Genomic DNA, 14,458 nt, shown 5'->3' with positions numbered 1-14,458 from the left:
GCCTACGGGCCCGGCGAGGGCGGCGGCTTCCTGGGGGCGCGCGTGCCCGCCGAGGTGGAGGCCATGGCGCGGGCCGCGCGGGACGTGGACAGGGAGACCTTCCGGCGGCTCCTCAAAGGTAGGAGCCGCGCGCGGGGCCGGGCCCTCTGCGGCGGCGGAGCCCGCAGCCCCGGCGCGCCGAGCCCGCCCGCGGCTCCGCACGGGGCTCGGGGGGCAGCGCGGCCGCCCGCGCTCCTCGCGTACGGAGCTTCCAAGTAGGAAACCTCCAGCCCGGGGTATTTGGGGCAGGGCTAAATACACGCGAAGAACCGGAATTTGCGGTTTAGCGCGGAGGGAACGGAGATGGAAAAACCAGATATTAAGGCCAGGAAGTCTGGTCATCTCCTGAGCCTCACGTGGATTCGATTTCGCTGCAAATTGTCGCCGGAGCTCCGCGTGCAGTAAGCGCCGCGAGCCGCAGGGGGAGCGAGCGGCCTCTCCCACACACGGGAAGCTCCTTCCCCCGTTGCTGAAGCCGGAGCGAGTGAACGTGGCCCGTGGAGCCAGTGGGAACCGCTTCCAGGATGAGCGGAGCTACARGACGACCGCAGGTGTCCTCTGCTCCTCTGGGGCTGTGGTAAACWGCTTGCAGGACGTGTCGGCTTTTCCTTTGAAGGACTGGTTGCTGTTGAAGACCTGACTGGATTTTAATGGAGTTTTAAGTTCCCTAAGGTTTACAGAGTGTTCTGTTTTTTTCCTAAATCTTGTATTCTGGGATAATAAAAGTTAGATAATGGAACAGAAAAATAAGATGATGTAGATTTCTCRGGCAGTTCATGGGGTCAGTTGTTAGGGAAAGCACAGCAGATTCTGTTATTAAAACTACCTGATTAAAAAATGTAAGCAAAATGCTGTTCTTTGCGGAGACAGATGAAAGTAGTGTTTAAGTAGATATTAACCTGTTTCGTGCTCAGAAAATCTGGAATGATCTGACAGACCTCAGCACTAATCTGTGTTTGGCCTTTTCAGTAAACTGAGCCTTTCTTCTCTTCTCAAAGGCAATTGCTTGGACTTAAGATGGAGCCTTTTCCAGATGACCTGGAAAGTTTAGTACTAACATCTTGCACCTTCTAGAAAATTCGTGTCAAATTTGCCCTGCAGGTCATGTCAGGTGAATTCAGCCAGCATATGAATGATGAATTTTATGTGCACTTAAAAACTTGAATGAGGAAGAAAGCTAATCCAGAAACCAAAGGTAATAGTCACTGGAACACATCTAATACAAAAGGAAGGCAGTTCAATTCAGACTTTTTTTTTTTTTTTTTTTTAACCTTAAAGGCTGTCTCTTGGCCTTTGCTTTCACAAAGGCTTGCTGGGTATTTTGAACTTATTATATTTTGTTTGTAGCAGTAAATCTGTTGCATTGCAGGTGAATGCCCTAAGTCCGTGATGCTGCAGGGGGGTCCTGTGGGATCCTTTCTCCCCAGAGGGGCTTTCTGTGACTCCAGCCATCCACTTGCACGGATCAGGCTGCATCAACCACAATTACATAACCCAGTGTGTTTAGGAAAGAAAGAATAACTGAATGCTGCAGTTTGAGATTAAAACCAGCCCAGTTARTAGTGTCTGATATAAGCTCTGTGGCTTAACAGTCACTTCCTGCAAAAGCTTGTCCTATCAGCAGTTGTGGAAGCTGCTTGAACTCAATCAGTTTTGCTTCCTTGCTCATTTAATATTTAGTCACTGCTGACGTTGCAATGTAAATTTAATATGTGAAGCATTAAAGAAAAGCCTTGAATTGTTTATTGTCTCAGTACTTTCTTATTCTGTGTATCAGAAAGTAATTAAGTTGCAAGCAGACTTCTGATGTCAGCAAGTTTGTTGATACAAGGTTAAATTTAAACTAGCGAGTGATGGAAAACTTTGTTTTTCTTCTTTTGTCCAACTGGAACAAAATTTCATAGGGGAAACATTGTCAATTTTACAATGCAAAAGCATAATTTGTTTAAATTCTCCTGGAAAAGTATTATGAGACTGACCTTTGGTAAATGATTAGGTGTTTAGAGACCTGGAATGACAGTTTCATGTCAGGAAAATTATCAATCCAGTAGGTCAATTAAAGTTATAGACATATTTGTGCCAATGTTCATAGTATTTAAGTCGCCCTTATTATAAAAGAATCTTGTATTGGTTTCTTATTTACAGTTGCTGTGAATGCGTTGGAAGGAAAAGACTGCAAAGAATCTGTTAAACAGATTGCCGAAAGCTCTAATCTCTCCGAAGAGCAGCTTGCTTTCCTCATTTCTGGCATGTACACCCTTCTCCGAGAAGCTTTGAGACTCCCCTTATCAACTTTGAAGCAAGAAGTAAGTTCTGGGAATACTCAGGGCCTTGATAAGCTGAAGTTACGTCAGTCACGAGTTACCATTTAAACCCTATTTGCAAAGGGGGTGGGGAGCTTTGTTACTCCAAATTAAAGTAGGTGAAGGAAACTTACAAATCCAGAGATTATTACTTTTTATGTTGCATAGATTTACAGTGAACTTGTCAGAAGAGTATTTCCTCTGTGGGAAAGCAGTTTCTTATCTTTTACTGTTTTAGGATCTTGCTTACTATGTGTTTTTGTTTTCATTCTTCAATTAACCCCCAAAGAAATGATTGAAAAATGTTATTTCTGTGGTCTCAACTCTCTACTACTTTGTGTCACACCTACCACTATTTTACGATTAGTTTCCTACACTTGTTTGTTTTTCCTCAGATTTTCTTCATAGAGGAAGGAAGGTCGGTCTTACAAGCAGAACAATATGGTGGGAATTGGGAGAAAGCGATATTTGTGATTATGGTATTCATATTCTGTATGAGTGAATGTAGATACAGCTGCTATGCTTTCAACACAGATTTCTTCTTTATGGCTTTTTTTTATGATGTGTTGCATTACACTTTTAAAATTTTACTTTTATTCAGGGAAACCACTTATGAGCTTCTTAAGATACTGCTTTCCCTTGCTTAAGATTTTCATATTTACTTAGGCATAATGGAAAAGCTCCCMTGTTGCAGTAGACATAGGGCAAGTCTTGGATAAGGACTTTGAGAAGATAGGATAAGGTCTTTGAGAAGACCTTATCTTCTGCAGCTTCCTTTCTGCTCTTGTGGCTTACACAAGTTACTGCAAAGTATGTGTAAGAATAAGGCCRCATAATTACTCTAAAAGAAAAATGAGTTACAGATAGCTATATAAAAGAATTGGCAGGGACATTAGTTTTAAAATTAATTGCTACTAAGATTTAGGACTTAGCTTCTAGAAATTCTTCTCAACATATAACCTGTAATTTCAAACCTACCCCTGCTTAATGCTAGAAGTTTTGGGGAGAAATACCAAACAAGTAACCATACTTAATTCACTTTTTAAGAAATTATGTTTATGTCTCTTTAAATGAGACTATGACTCATTTTAAAAAAAATACTTTCATTGTCTTTTTAGGTTTTTAAAGAAGACCTGAAGGAGCTCAAGTAAGCCTGTTCATTTTCATTTGTTTGTTTTTGTATTTTTTATGCAACTACTTTTCCAAATTCTTTTTGCACAACAAGCTTGCTATACAAATGGCATGTAAATAGCCCATAGTATATCTCTAACCAAATGTAATTTGAAGCTGGGGAAGGGGAGAACAGGTGATGTATAAGACTTGGTTTGGCACTGAACAGGAGCACTGAAGTTTACATGCTCAGGAGATTGCTCTAATTTAGCCCACAATGTAGGTTAATGCAAATGTGACTGACCTCTCTGCCACCGCCACCTGGTCCTGTGCAATATTTTCTAGCATGTTTAAGATGACAATAACTTTTCAGAAGCTAAGAAACTGCCTTTTTTCTCTCTTTGAAAGGCCAATAATATAACACTAGTGAAATCCTACTGCATTGTTCAGCAATGATCTCTTGTGTTAATTAGCCAACAAAGCATAATGATTGTTACACAGGCTTAGTAAAAATCTGATTTGTCTATTCACAGCATCTCTGAATAGAAGTTAATGTCCTAAAAGWTAGGCATCAGTTACAAACAATCTCTATTTTTTTACCCTTATTTTCACATTTGGTAATAACAGGAGGGAATAAGAAGAGCAATTGATGTTTTGCTCTGTAGAGAAACTTGTTAATTTGCTGATATTCTCAGTGTTCTGATTACTAATGAGTAGGTGCAGGTTAATAGAAATCTCTAATTGATTCTTTTTTTAATCTTTGTTTTCATGTTTGTCTGCAAATTGGCTTTCTCAGCCTCTACTCTGCAAAGTCCCAAGCAACTTTAGGCAGATGAAAGGGTCAGATTTAGAGATGGCAGATGTAGCTGAGGCCCCTGTTGAAAGGTGCCTTGTTGGGACAATTTTGTCTGGAGCTCAGTGCTGGAGTTTGGCCTTTGCCTTGTGAGCTGAATCTCGAGTTGCTTCCTGTGGCACGTGACGGAGTTTGCACCCAGGTTAAACAGGGTCAGTAAAACTGATGAATTTCTCTTGACCCCGTAGGAGTTGTGTGTGTAGGTTGTTTTGCCCTCTTTCTCCACCCACTGCTGAACAGTGGAGCAAGCTGATAAACAGAAGTATCACAAGCCATGAAAGGGCTGGCTGGGGACAATGGCTGTATCCAAAAATACAGACTCCCAGGCCTCTGTCCTTGTCATCTGACCGCATTTCATGTTTCAGTCTCCTGTAGTTCTATTTGTTTTCTCTCCCTTTAATAGATTATTCATGTCAATATGAAGGTGCTGTTTCTGGATGATCTCTTTATAGACGTAACCTAGATTATAGCCTAGATTACTACCAGCAGAACTTGACTGCAGTAATATGCACACCTTGCTCTGGTTAACATGACTGCATGGAGCGCAGTAGTTCAGGTGTTTGTGTGCCTCAGCAGTTCGCACACTTGTATGTTCTATTTGCTGCTCATTTTTGGCACATCCACTTGATTTTCAGAAGTTATTTGGACCCTCTCTAACTTTCATCTCTGACAGTGTTTTCTTATTTTTTGTTTTGTTTTTCCTTACGAGTAGCACTGTCTGCACTCTGTGGTTAAACTTGTAGAAGAGTAAATAGCTTATTTTGATCTCAAGCTGTGGCTTGAAGCTCTCAAGCTGAGACTTCTGTAATTTCCTCCTCTTTGGCTCTTATGGGACATATCATTTCCTGTATTTCCTCATGAACTTAGATTTGGAAATAAAATACCTACTCCTTTTTAAAGCGCCTACTAATATTCAGACACTTACCCTTTTTCAGTGACTCCTGGAAGTCATCCTGTGATGTAGGTCCTGTGCAAAAAGAACATCTGGAATTGGTTGAAGAGCAGCTTGTTGGCATGACTAGTGTTTGGACCAAACCAGTGTTTGGGCAGCCATTCTGTATTTTAAGTTAAAGTGCTACTACTTTGTCATTTCACTGTAAGAGGATTGAAATCTGAGCCATGTTACTTGTTTTTACCTCTTCTGCATTCTGTTCTGTTCAGTGAAGCTAAAGATTGGCCTGCCTTATTCCATCCATACAAAGTCTTGCCATTCTCTGTGTCCTGGTGATATAACTTGTCTTGGTCTCTAATTCTAGTGGAGAAAGAAGCTGGGAGATGTGTCCACTTCTCTTTAGTTAGATCAGTACCTTTGGTTTCCCTGAGTTGCCATCCCATATCACAACATCTTCAAGCATACAGCATGCAGCAGGAATGGTAGCAGTYTTTCAAATTAAACCTTTTATTTTCTCCTTTTTATTTCTATTTTTAATTCTATTAAAATTTTATTTCTGTTCTTGTTTTAATTCCATTCCTACTAAAAAATTCAAGGTCTGATAACTACTGTTTCCTCTTTCCATTATGTGAGTTGATGAGTTGTTTTTTCTCCCACCATTAGACACTAAGTCTTTTAGGACAGGTCACTTCCTTGTTTGCTTGGATTTTCTTTGATACACTGCTGTGTTTCTCAAGGCAAGGGTGAGTAATGTCTCTGGGCACTGATTCATGATGAGTGCTGGATTTAGCAGTGGTGACTGAAGTGGTTACTTTTCCCACTTGTCCAGCCTGCTTCCCTACAGGAGGCTGCTGTCCCTGTGGCAAAGACAGTGGAATGGATGTTGTTTACTCTGCAGCCTGTGCAGTTCACAGCCTGATATATTGACCTGAAAATCAACAACAGCTTGTTTATAAGGCAGTCACAATATCAGAGGAATAGTAAAGGAGTGGAGTGGCAAGAAGTGCATGGTTTGTTAAACCAACCCTTAGTTCATGGTTCCAATTCAATTTATGCTTGTTCTCGCCATGTTAGGTATGACTTTTTTGTAAGCACACTTAGCTACACAAGAGTCTCTGGCTTCACTTCTGGGGAGCAATTCATTCTGTCCTCTTTTCATTGTACTTCAAAGGAGAAATAAAATGTGTGGGCTGAGATTTTTGAAAGCATGCACTGCTGGCTCACTTCTCATAGAGCCACCAATAAAATTTATTTTGAGTTTACAGAGAGAAGATCCAGGCAATATTGACTTCTTCAGAAACACTTCTGCCATATTATCTGTATGCTTTAACAAAAAGCTTGTCCTAGGTGTGTAAGAAAAAGAGTTCTAAAGGTTCTTGATATAGAAAGAGTTATTAGAGCCATTCTGAGCAGAACAGTGCCTAGACCAAATCAATACTGAAATGGTTACTTAAGAACTGATGGCAATTTTAAGCGAGGAAAAWTGGAAAATGATGCCACTTTTTGCATTCTATAGTAGTTCTTGCAGCTAAGACTTAACTGTTAGACTTAACATACTTAACTGTTTTGTATTGTTGACCTTTTCTTTAAGGATACCAGAAGATTTCATCGCGGACTTTTCCAGTGTAGTCTTTGGTAACAGGTTAGTATTTTCATGTTTCATGTAATGTGCAGCCAGCAGTGTCGTGCAGACCTTTGCTAGCAAAACTCAACTTACTGAAGGAAGGGCAAAATTCTCAAGTGAGAGCCAAACTTGGTCCATAAATTTGATTCAACTTAAAGTGAAGGCCAGGTTGCATTTAATCATCAAGTGTGAAGGTACCATTCACTTGAGAACACACACTAGGTGACCTGATGATACCTAAGCAATATGAAGTACTGTGTTAGCTGGAATTCATTTACAAATTCATTTACAAATACCCCAGTAGCTCACAAGGGTGTAGTCATGGAGAGCTTCTTTAACAGCCTCTCTTGTGCCCCTTCTAAGGATACGTTTTTTTCTGCATAGTTCTCTGTTCAGATATTTATCTTCCTTATCTGGAAATTGCTTGATCTTTTTGCATATGCAAGACTTTCTTGAGAGCTGAGGTTACTCAGCATATAGCATCACCAGCCTAGAACTGCTCTGGATGTTCTGCATGTCCTAATATTATAGCCATTGTATTTTGGTTACCCTCACAAGGATAGAATGATACTACCAGAATGAAAAATATGTTTAATTTCTTTGGTTAGGATCTTGGCTTAAAGCTAATCATTCTTGTAACAAAAATAAATGTAGCCATCTCATCTCTTTACCCTTCTATTTGAATTACAGGTGTTAAGAATGCAAAATTCATAGTTGCAATGTGAAATATTGTTTGCAGTGGAGAAAAGATAAATTTAGATGTCACTTGAAGCATGCATGATTGTCTGTTTTCTACTGTGAAATCACGATGCTGGAAAATATAGCTTTTTCTCATTTCAAAAGCTGTGATTATCTAGTGTAATCTTGCTCTGTGCTTTAAGAGAAGAGCATCTCAGTTGACTTCCAGACAGATCTGCTTTTATGATCTTAAATGTAATGCTGAATCATATATATGCTTGTTGAGTTGTAAATATATGCGATAAGGGAAGTATTAGCATCTGATCAAAAATTTAGTATGAGATAGAAAACCTAGAAAGGTCAGTTTCAAGGCTTTTAATATACTTAGCTTTTACTGCTATAGCTTTAATTTCTACCATAGAAAGGAGTTTTGTGTATTATTTGACTGTTTGACATGCCAGTTTATAATTCTCCTGGCTCAGTGCCCTGCTAGGTGCATCTTGTCAGGTGTGAAGGGCAGCATTCAGAAKTCGTCTTCAATTTTGATCTGATGAAGTCGATTGTTGCACCAGATTTTCCAGTATTTCATTTTCAGTTGTTTTTCTGTTGCATCTTTTGGCATGTGGATTTTTGTTCTTGTCTGCCTGTGCATCATCCTTCTCCCAGTATAATTTGGATCATCTCTAAACGATCCATGTAGCCTTACTCAAGTCCTGCATTCTGCAATATGTGCTGACAGTGTTGTGTGCCTGTTGGCAACAAGCATTTAGCAAATATAGTTATATTCCATTAGTTTTGGGTGCGAGACCTGTTGAGTCTTTTGCCCATATAGCTTGTCATATGCTGACCACGATACATAGTCATCCTTATAGAATTCTTGCAGTTCCAGTTGCAAGCCTCTCCAAGCTGAGAAACTGCTGAGAGAAGCTGAAACTAAGGTGAAAAAGCTTTGACATTGTCTGAAGGAATGGTATTGAGGTGTCATCCTGACCAGAACTCTAAAGCCTTGCAGTTTGGCCACAGGAATTCCACAACTTAACAGAATTTGGAAACTCCATCTGTGCCCAGGCATTGACTTTTACCACTACTCATAACTGTAATAATTTTCTGTTCTCTTTATTCCTTCCCCCAAGATGCTAGTGCTGAACTGAACAGACCTTATGCTGCTGATGGCAGTTACCATGACTGAAGGAAGCGGCAGCACTGTGGCTATTTGAGGCAGTCCCTGGGTTGAGCAATACCCTGGCAGCAACTCTCTGCCGAGGGAAAGGCCTCTTCTTAATGCTTAATCCTGCTAATGATAAGTCTGGGCTCCTGCTTCTCATGGTTGCACCCAGCTGTGGTGACCTACTTCCTATCCAGCAGTTGACAGTGAGCAAGAATGAGCTGATCTATTTTCTCTGCTTGTTCCGTTGCCTTACTACTAGGAATGCGTGTCATTTAAGGCACCCCGTCCCGCTGCAAAGAAGAAAAGGATAAATTCTTCCCTTTATTGCATGCGAGGGTATTGCAGCCTGTCAGTGCTATGTTCTTTATCAAATCATTAATCTTTCTGGCATTTTCTGAAAGCACCAGCTAACTTGCACACAAGATCCTAAGTAGGCATGTTAGACTATCATTCCTACAGCTCTTGATTTGTTCAGAGAAGAATCCTCTCTGATGTAAAGTCTGTAATTAGATTATGGCCAGCACCATGGATAAAGGATGAACCATTTCTCATCCTGCCCTTAACTGGAGTAGCTTTGAAATGCACCGTAAATAACCTCCAGAGACAGAGGATGCTTTAAGAAAGTCCATCCCTGTCTATCTGTATGGTAAGTAACACAAAGTCCAGACTAGCTCCCTAATAGACCAGAAGAGTGACCTCGTTCTGAAGATATTTTTGTATGTATACCTAAAAATGGATGGCTGCAATGTCTTTGTATAGATTTGGCTTGTTTACTTGCCAGGAGCTTAAGATGCTATTAAAATTTTAAAGACTGTCAAGCATCTGAAGTTTAATCACTGTCAACTGCATTTGCTAATAGAAGTAAACTGAGCCTTGATGAGCCTGATTCTTGCTGCAGTATAAGTAATAAATAAAAGTCTTGGCTTATATGTTAGACCAGACAAAAATCTTAATGGTTTTGCTGGGGTTGGAATGAACGTTTGCATAAGGAACTAGATTTGTAAAGTATGTTAGATTTATCAAGAACCACGAGGTAACTTTTCACTATATGTTTCTCATTATATTGTATGCTCCCATCTCATGTTAATCTTTGCTGCTAGCCTAGTACTTTCTGCTGAAGGCGCATCGTGAGCTTATTCGAATTTTTTCACTTTAGTCATCTGTCTTTTGTTCCTGCTTGCTTCTTCCTGCTGTTTGTGCTGGGTTGCATTCCAAATCTCCTTTCTATTCTATCCTAGTTTAATTGTAAGTGGAATAATAGATATGCCAGGCACCATGATGATTCTTACTAAACTCTAGTGACCTCTGTTTCCCAGAATTGCACAGTAGCCTTTTTTTTAAACAGAGACCGTAGTTGAGTGTAGGAAATGCAGGTAATTTGAGCACAAACATCCTAAATATACAAAAYCTCCACCCATTTAAGCTTCTATAAATGAAGTTATATGTAGAAGAGAAGTTGGTTCCATCCAAGTTTGTGAAGAATCTTATTTTCTCTATAGGATGTGTGTGGGGTTTTTTATTATTTTTAGGAATTTGGAATTAAACTTTCCATTTCTGATTTTCTTGTTAGACGTCCTGTTTTCGAAGGCACAGCTCTGACACGAAGTAGGCTGCCAAGTGTCCAGGACTTCAAGTGGAGAGTGGATGTGGCTATATCCACAAGGTAAAGAAAGGAACAACCACAGAAAAGACTTTTTCAAGGTTAAACTGACTTGTACTGCTTAAAATGTTAACAGTGTTAAAATACATCTTGCTATTGGGGTTTTGCATGCAAAGTTACGGGTAAGGTAAAACACAGGAAAATTTTGAAACCATGTGGAAGTCTGTGTACAGAAGGGTGCTACTGTTGTTGCACATATCTGCCAGCTGGTTGTTCTCTGCTTCTCCTAATGATACATTTTTATGCTGCATGTTTGTTTTGATCTCTAAAGCCTCTGCTAGAGCATTTCACTCAAACTGAGTCCCTCTTTCAGCAGTTTAAAACTTGATGGGCTGATACAACTCAAGCAGCCCTTAGTGATGATGGAAGCAATTAGATGGACTGAGCCTCAGCCAGTCCAAATGGATTCGTGGAGGGAAGGATATCATCTGTTCAGCTTTTTCAGTAGGCTAGYATTTGCATGTGGTACATGTGTCAACTAAAATGACTTTATCACCCGTTAGTCTGCTACAGGCACTGCATTAAAGACTTGAACAGCGCCCATGTAGTTGGCTACTGATCTGCCTCCTAGTTTCTTTCACAGAACAGGAGAAAAGGCCTTTGTGATGATCCTGTCTGTCCCTGCAGTTTTTTGCCATCTGCCACAGCAGAGGCAGCTAGGAGGTGGATCTCTGGCTACAGCCATAAATAGAAGCCTGTTATCTGTGTAGTTCCTGGTCTATATCTGCGTCTAACCAAGAATGACCAGAATGAAAGAAATTGGAAGATGATCCAGTATCTCTCAGTTGCTTAAATTATTGTTAGTGTGTGTGACTACTTAGGGCATCCTGAATAGCTGGAGAAGGTGCCTTTTCATCACTGTTGTGGCTGAGACACCCATTGTAATTTGGGAATAGTCTGTCTGAAACCAAGCAAAAAGCTCCCAAGTGAAAATCGTGATGGCCAAAAGCTACAAGCTCAGCTGACTCACAGATGAGCAGTGCTATAAAAAAACACATGAGAAAAATCTCTACCTATAAGAGAGCAAAATGTCCAGAAAAACATCCTCTGGCACAATGCCTGCAAGCAAATGCTATGATTCACTTTCCAAACAACAGGGGAACAGTGCATTTTCCTTTTCTATTTCCCTTCCCCTTATACTCCTTTCCAACCAACCTCCCTCTGGGAGTTCTTGTTTATCATGGAGCAGCAGCCTCTGAGGAGCAGCAGAGCTTCTGGCTCCAGTGCCTTTCTGTACCTGAGCAGGCTTCAGCAGTGTCCATTGACGGAAGCTGCACAAGAATGACTCATTTCCCTTCTTTGGGTCATCAAATAAGAGCAATGCACAAATTTAGGATGTAGTCTGGAAGAGCTTTGTTTTCCAGCTAAGATGGCAGTTGAGAGCATGAAGGGATGGGAAGGGTTAATGCAACAGGATAAACTGCGTGGAAAATAGCATACCGTGTTTTTCTAGTCGTGCTTGGTCCATTCTCATTCCTGTGACAGTTCCACTAAATTGTTTTATCTAAAATGAAAATATTCTTATGCTTGCAATTATTAAACAAGAAAGATTCTTTTTTAGTCTTGTTAATGATGTAGATTGGACAGGACTTCTGTGTTCCTGAGTTTCCTATTTAGCCAGATACATGACCATATAATTTGAATTTTTCATATGTTCTGGGTAAAGCCCACATGAGCATCTTAAACTGTTAATGCATAATGCTGTACTAATCACACTGTTAATATATGTTGTTGCAATACTAATAATGTAACTAATTTCAGTTCCTTGGCCCGTGCACTTCAACCATCCATTTTAATGCTGATGAAGCTTTCAGATGGGACAGCTCATCGCTTTGAAGTAAGTCTGATTGCAGTAATAAATAAAAGGAAACTAGTTGATGTTCTTTTTAGGAAGATGAATTACTATATAAAATGATAAAGCTTTTGTAAACAATGCATTATCACTGGTTGGTTTGCTTTGGAATCCTCCAAGTTCAGTGTAGTCACATGATATATCACCAAATGCCACCCAAAATAATTTTATATCTTGTTTCTAGGCTTGTTTKTTGAAACTTCCTTTGTTAGAACAATATTAATCATTGTTCCACAATATCTGCTTTGATAAAATTTTAGGTTTTTTGCTATCCAGTTTAACTTTCAGACCTGATAATGGTATTTGATTCCAGAGCAGTTTATATAATATGTGATGCACTACCAAACCTCACTCCTGACAACATTCTCTCCTGTGGCAGAGGTAGTTTTATTCTTTTTTCTCAATATAGACCTTTCTGCTACAAGAAAAAAATCCTCCGTGCTTTTTACCTCAGAATTAGTGTGAGGATTTATGACGCTCTATATAGTGGTTTGCCAGAAAATGGCATAAACTCATCCATATTTTTAACCTTTAAGAAGGAATGCAATTTGTTCTATAAATAACCTGGTGGTGCATGCTGGAGTTCCGTGCACAACAGGCATATTACGTTTGGAGTCTTTAAAGATTTTTGGCTTCAGATATTTGTAGTAGTCTGGAAGAAGCACTGAAAGGTTGTGGGCTGAAAAGTCACAGGGGGAAATTGTGCTATTTCTTTAGTTTCACTTGTTTGAAAATTCTGACCTTGGTGTAAGAGGAATTTGGCAGTTTTTTTCCATTGCCATTTGTTCCTTTAATGTAAAAAAAAAAAAAAGTAAACGTACAGCTGATCCACTTCTGTAAGCTGAATCTCTTTCACTTTGTGTCTACATGAAATCTATAGCATGTTGCTATAACTTTTACTCTAGTATTCTGACTGCTTCCATTTTCTCCTGTAAAATGAGCATGTCCCATAACTGCTTTTAAGGCGCTTTCAAAATTGTGGCCTGTTGAAGTGAGRGGATTTGATTTTACAGTTGACAAGGAATAGTGTCAGTATTGATAGAATTCATAGAATCATTGTGGTTGGAAAAGATCTTCRAGATCATCAAGTCCAACCATAAACCAGACCATGCCAGCCAGGCTATGTCCCTAACTGCATGTATATAAATATATAGCTACTTTTCTTCCATTCTCGTTTTCCGTCTCAGTGGCAGAGATGGTTTGGTTGAATTAACTGGATTTAATTTACTTCAAGTCTAAAGTCTAAAAMATATTTCTTTTGAGAGAGAACAGGCTGATGCTGTGGCATGTTCCCTGTCCACAGGCACAGGTTAACCAGTTTCCAACAACTTTATTTTCTAAAATGARTCTTCTATTTCAGGTGCCTGTTGCAAAGTTTCAAGAACTGAGATACAACGTTGCCCTTATACTGAAGGAAATGAATGATTTGGAAAAAAGAAGCATATTGAAGATCCAGGACTGAAACATTTCCAAATTGGGAGCTTACAGATTTGAAACTTTCAGCAAGGTTTGTGAATGGCAAAACAAAATACAGCACKGTGGTGCCAGTCTGAATTGCACTGTAGCATTTATGATGTCTGCTGTAAATATTTTTTTTTTGAAATCAAGTGTTAAAAGCGCCAACTCTTTTCTTATGACTTTGGAAAAACAAATATATTGATTAAAAAGTATAATCCTGTTTGTGAACATTCTTGCATGATTCATCAAAACATTTTTTAAGTAACTATCTTAATAGATGTAAGAGCCATTTCTTCCTGATTATGATTCATCACTTTAATTATATTATTTTTGAAAGCCTGCTACCAGAAGCGCCATCAATGTGTATCATAAGAAAGCTCTGCAGCATTTCAAAAAAAAAAAAAAAAAGAAAACCTGCATTCTAGTACAACAAATGTAAAATTGATTGAGTTTTCAATAAGTAAAATTGCTGTCTGGCTTCCCCATAAGTGACTGAGGTGTATCTATGGGGTTTTTTAATGGTAATTTAATGGTAATTTTGAAGGAAAATGGAAGTTCATTAAGAACAAAATGTGGATTGAGCTTTCAGAATCATTTCTGTGGAATTGTAGAAGTGGAAAAGTGCAATCTAATCCTTGGGCTGGTTGATCAGAATAGGCTAAAAAGCAGTAATCTCCAAGGGCCTATGTCTTGTTTCATTTATTTCCTATACTTGATTTAAACTGAATTATCTGAAAGGGCAGAAACCTCTGGCACTGAGCTGATAGCAAAGAGCAGGAGAGTGACCTTGTAGACCACTGCAGCTCTAGACCCCTGAATAG

General features: G+C 39.5%; 1 protein-coding gene across 1 annotated transcript in view; it reads left to right on the top strand.

Moving 5' to 3' along the window:
- The window catches only part of LOC112947016 (COMM domain-containing protein 5-like), a 14,182-nt gene extending 317 nt beyond the window's left edge, over positions 1-13,865 (top strand). The window contains exons 2-8 of the mRNA XM_026039022.1: positions 19-118; positions 2,185-2,345; positions 3,461-3,489; positions 6,789-6,839; positions 10,238-10,330; positions 12,089-12,164; positions 13,540-13,865. Coding sequence (XP_025894807.1) covers positions 19-118; positions 2,185-2,345; positions 3,461-3,489; positions 6,789-6,839; positions 10,238-10,330; positions 12,089-12,164; positions 13,540-13,641 — 612 coding nt within the window. The 3' untranslated portion in view covers positions 13,642-13,865. The remainder of the gene's footprint in view (positions 1-18; positions 119-2,184; positions 2,346-3,460; positions 3,490-6,788; positions 6,840-10,237; positions 10,331-12,088; positions 12,165-13,539) is intronic.
- Positions 13,866-14,458: the final 593 nt, after the last annotated feature.

The sequence above is a fragment of the Nothoprocta perdicaria genome, unplaced genomic scaffold (genome assembly GCF_003342845.1).
Source record: "Nothoprocta perdicaria isolate Ctin4 unplaced genomic scaffold, notPer1 scaffold_22, whole genome shotgun sequence".
NCBI classification, from domain to species: Eukaryota; Metazoa; Chordata; class Aves; order Tinamiformes; family Tinamidae; genus Nothoprocta; species Nothoprocta perdicaria.
Note: the sequence above shows the minus strand (reverse complement) of the source record. Positions and strands in the feature narration are given on the sequence as shown.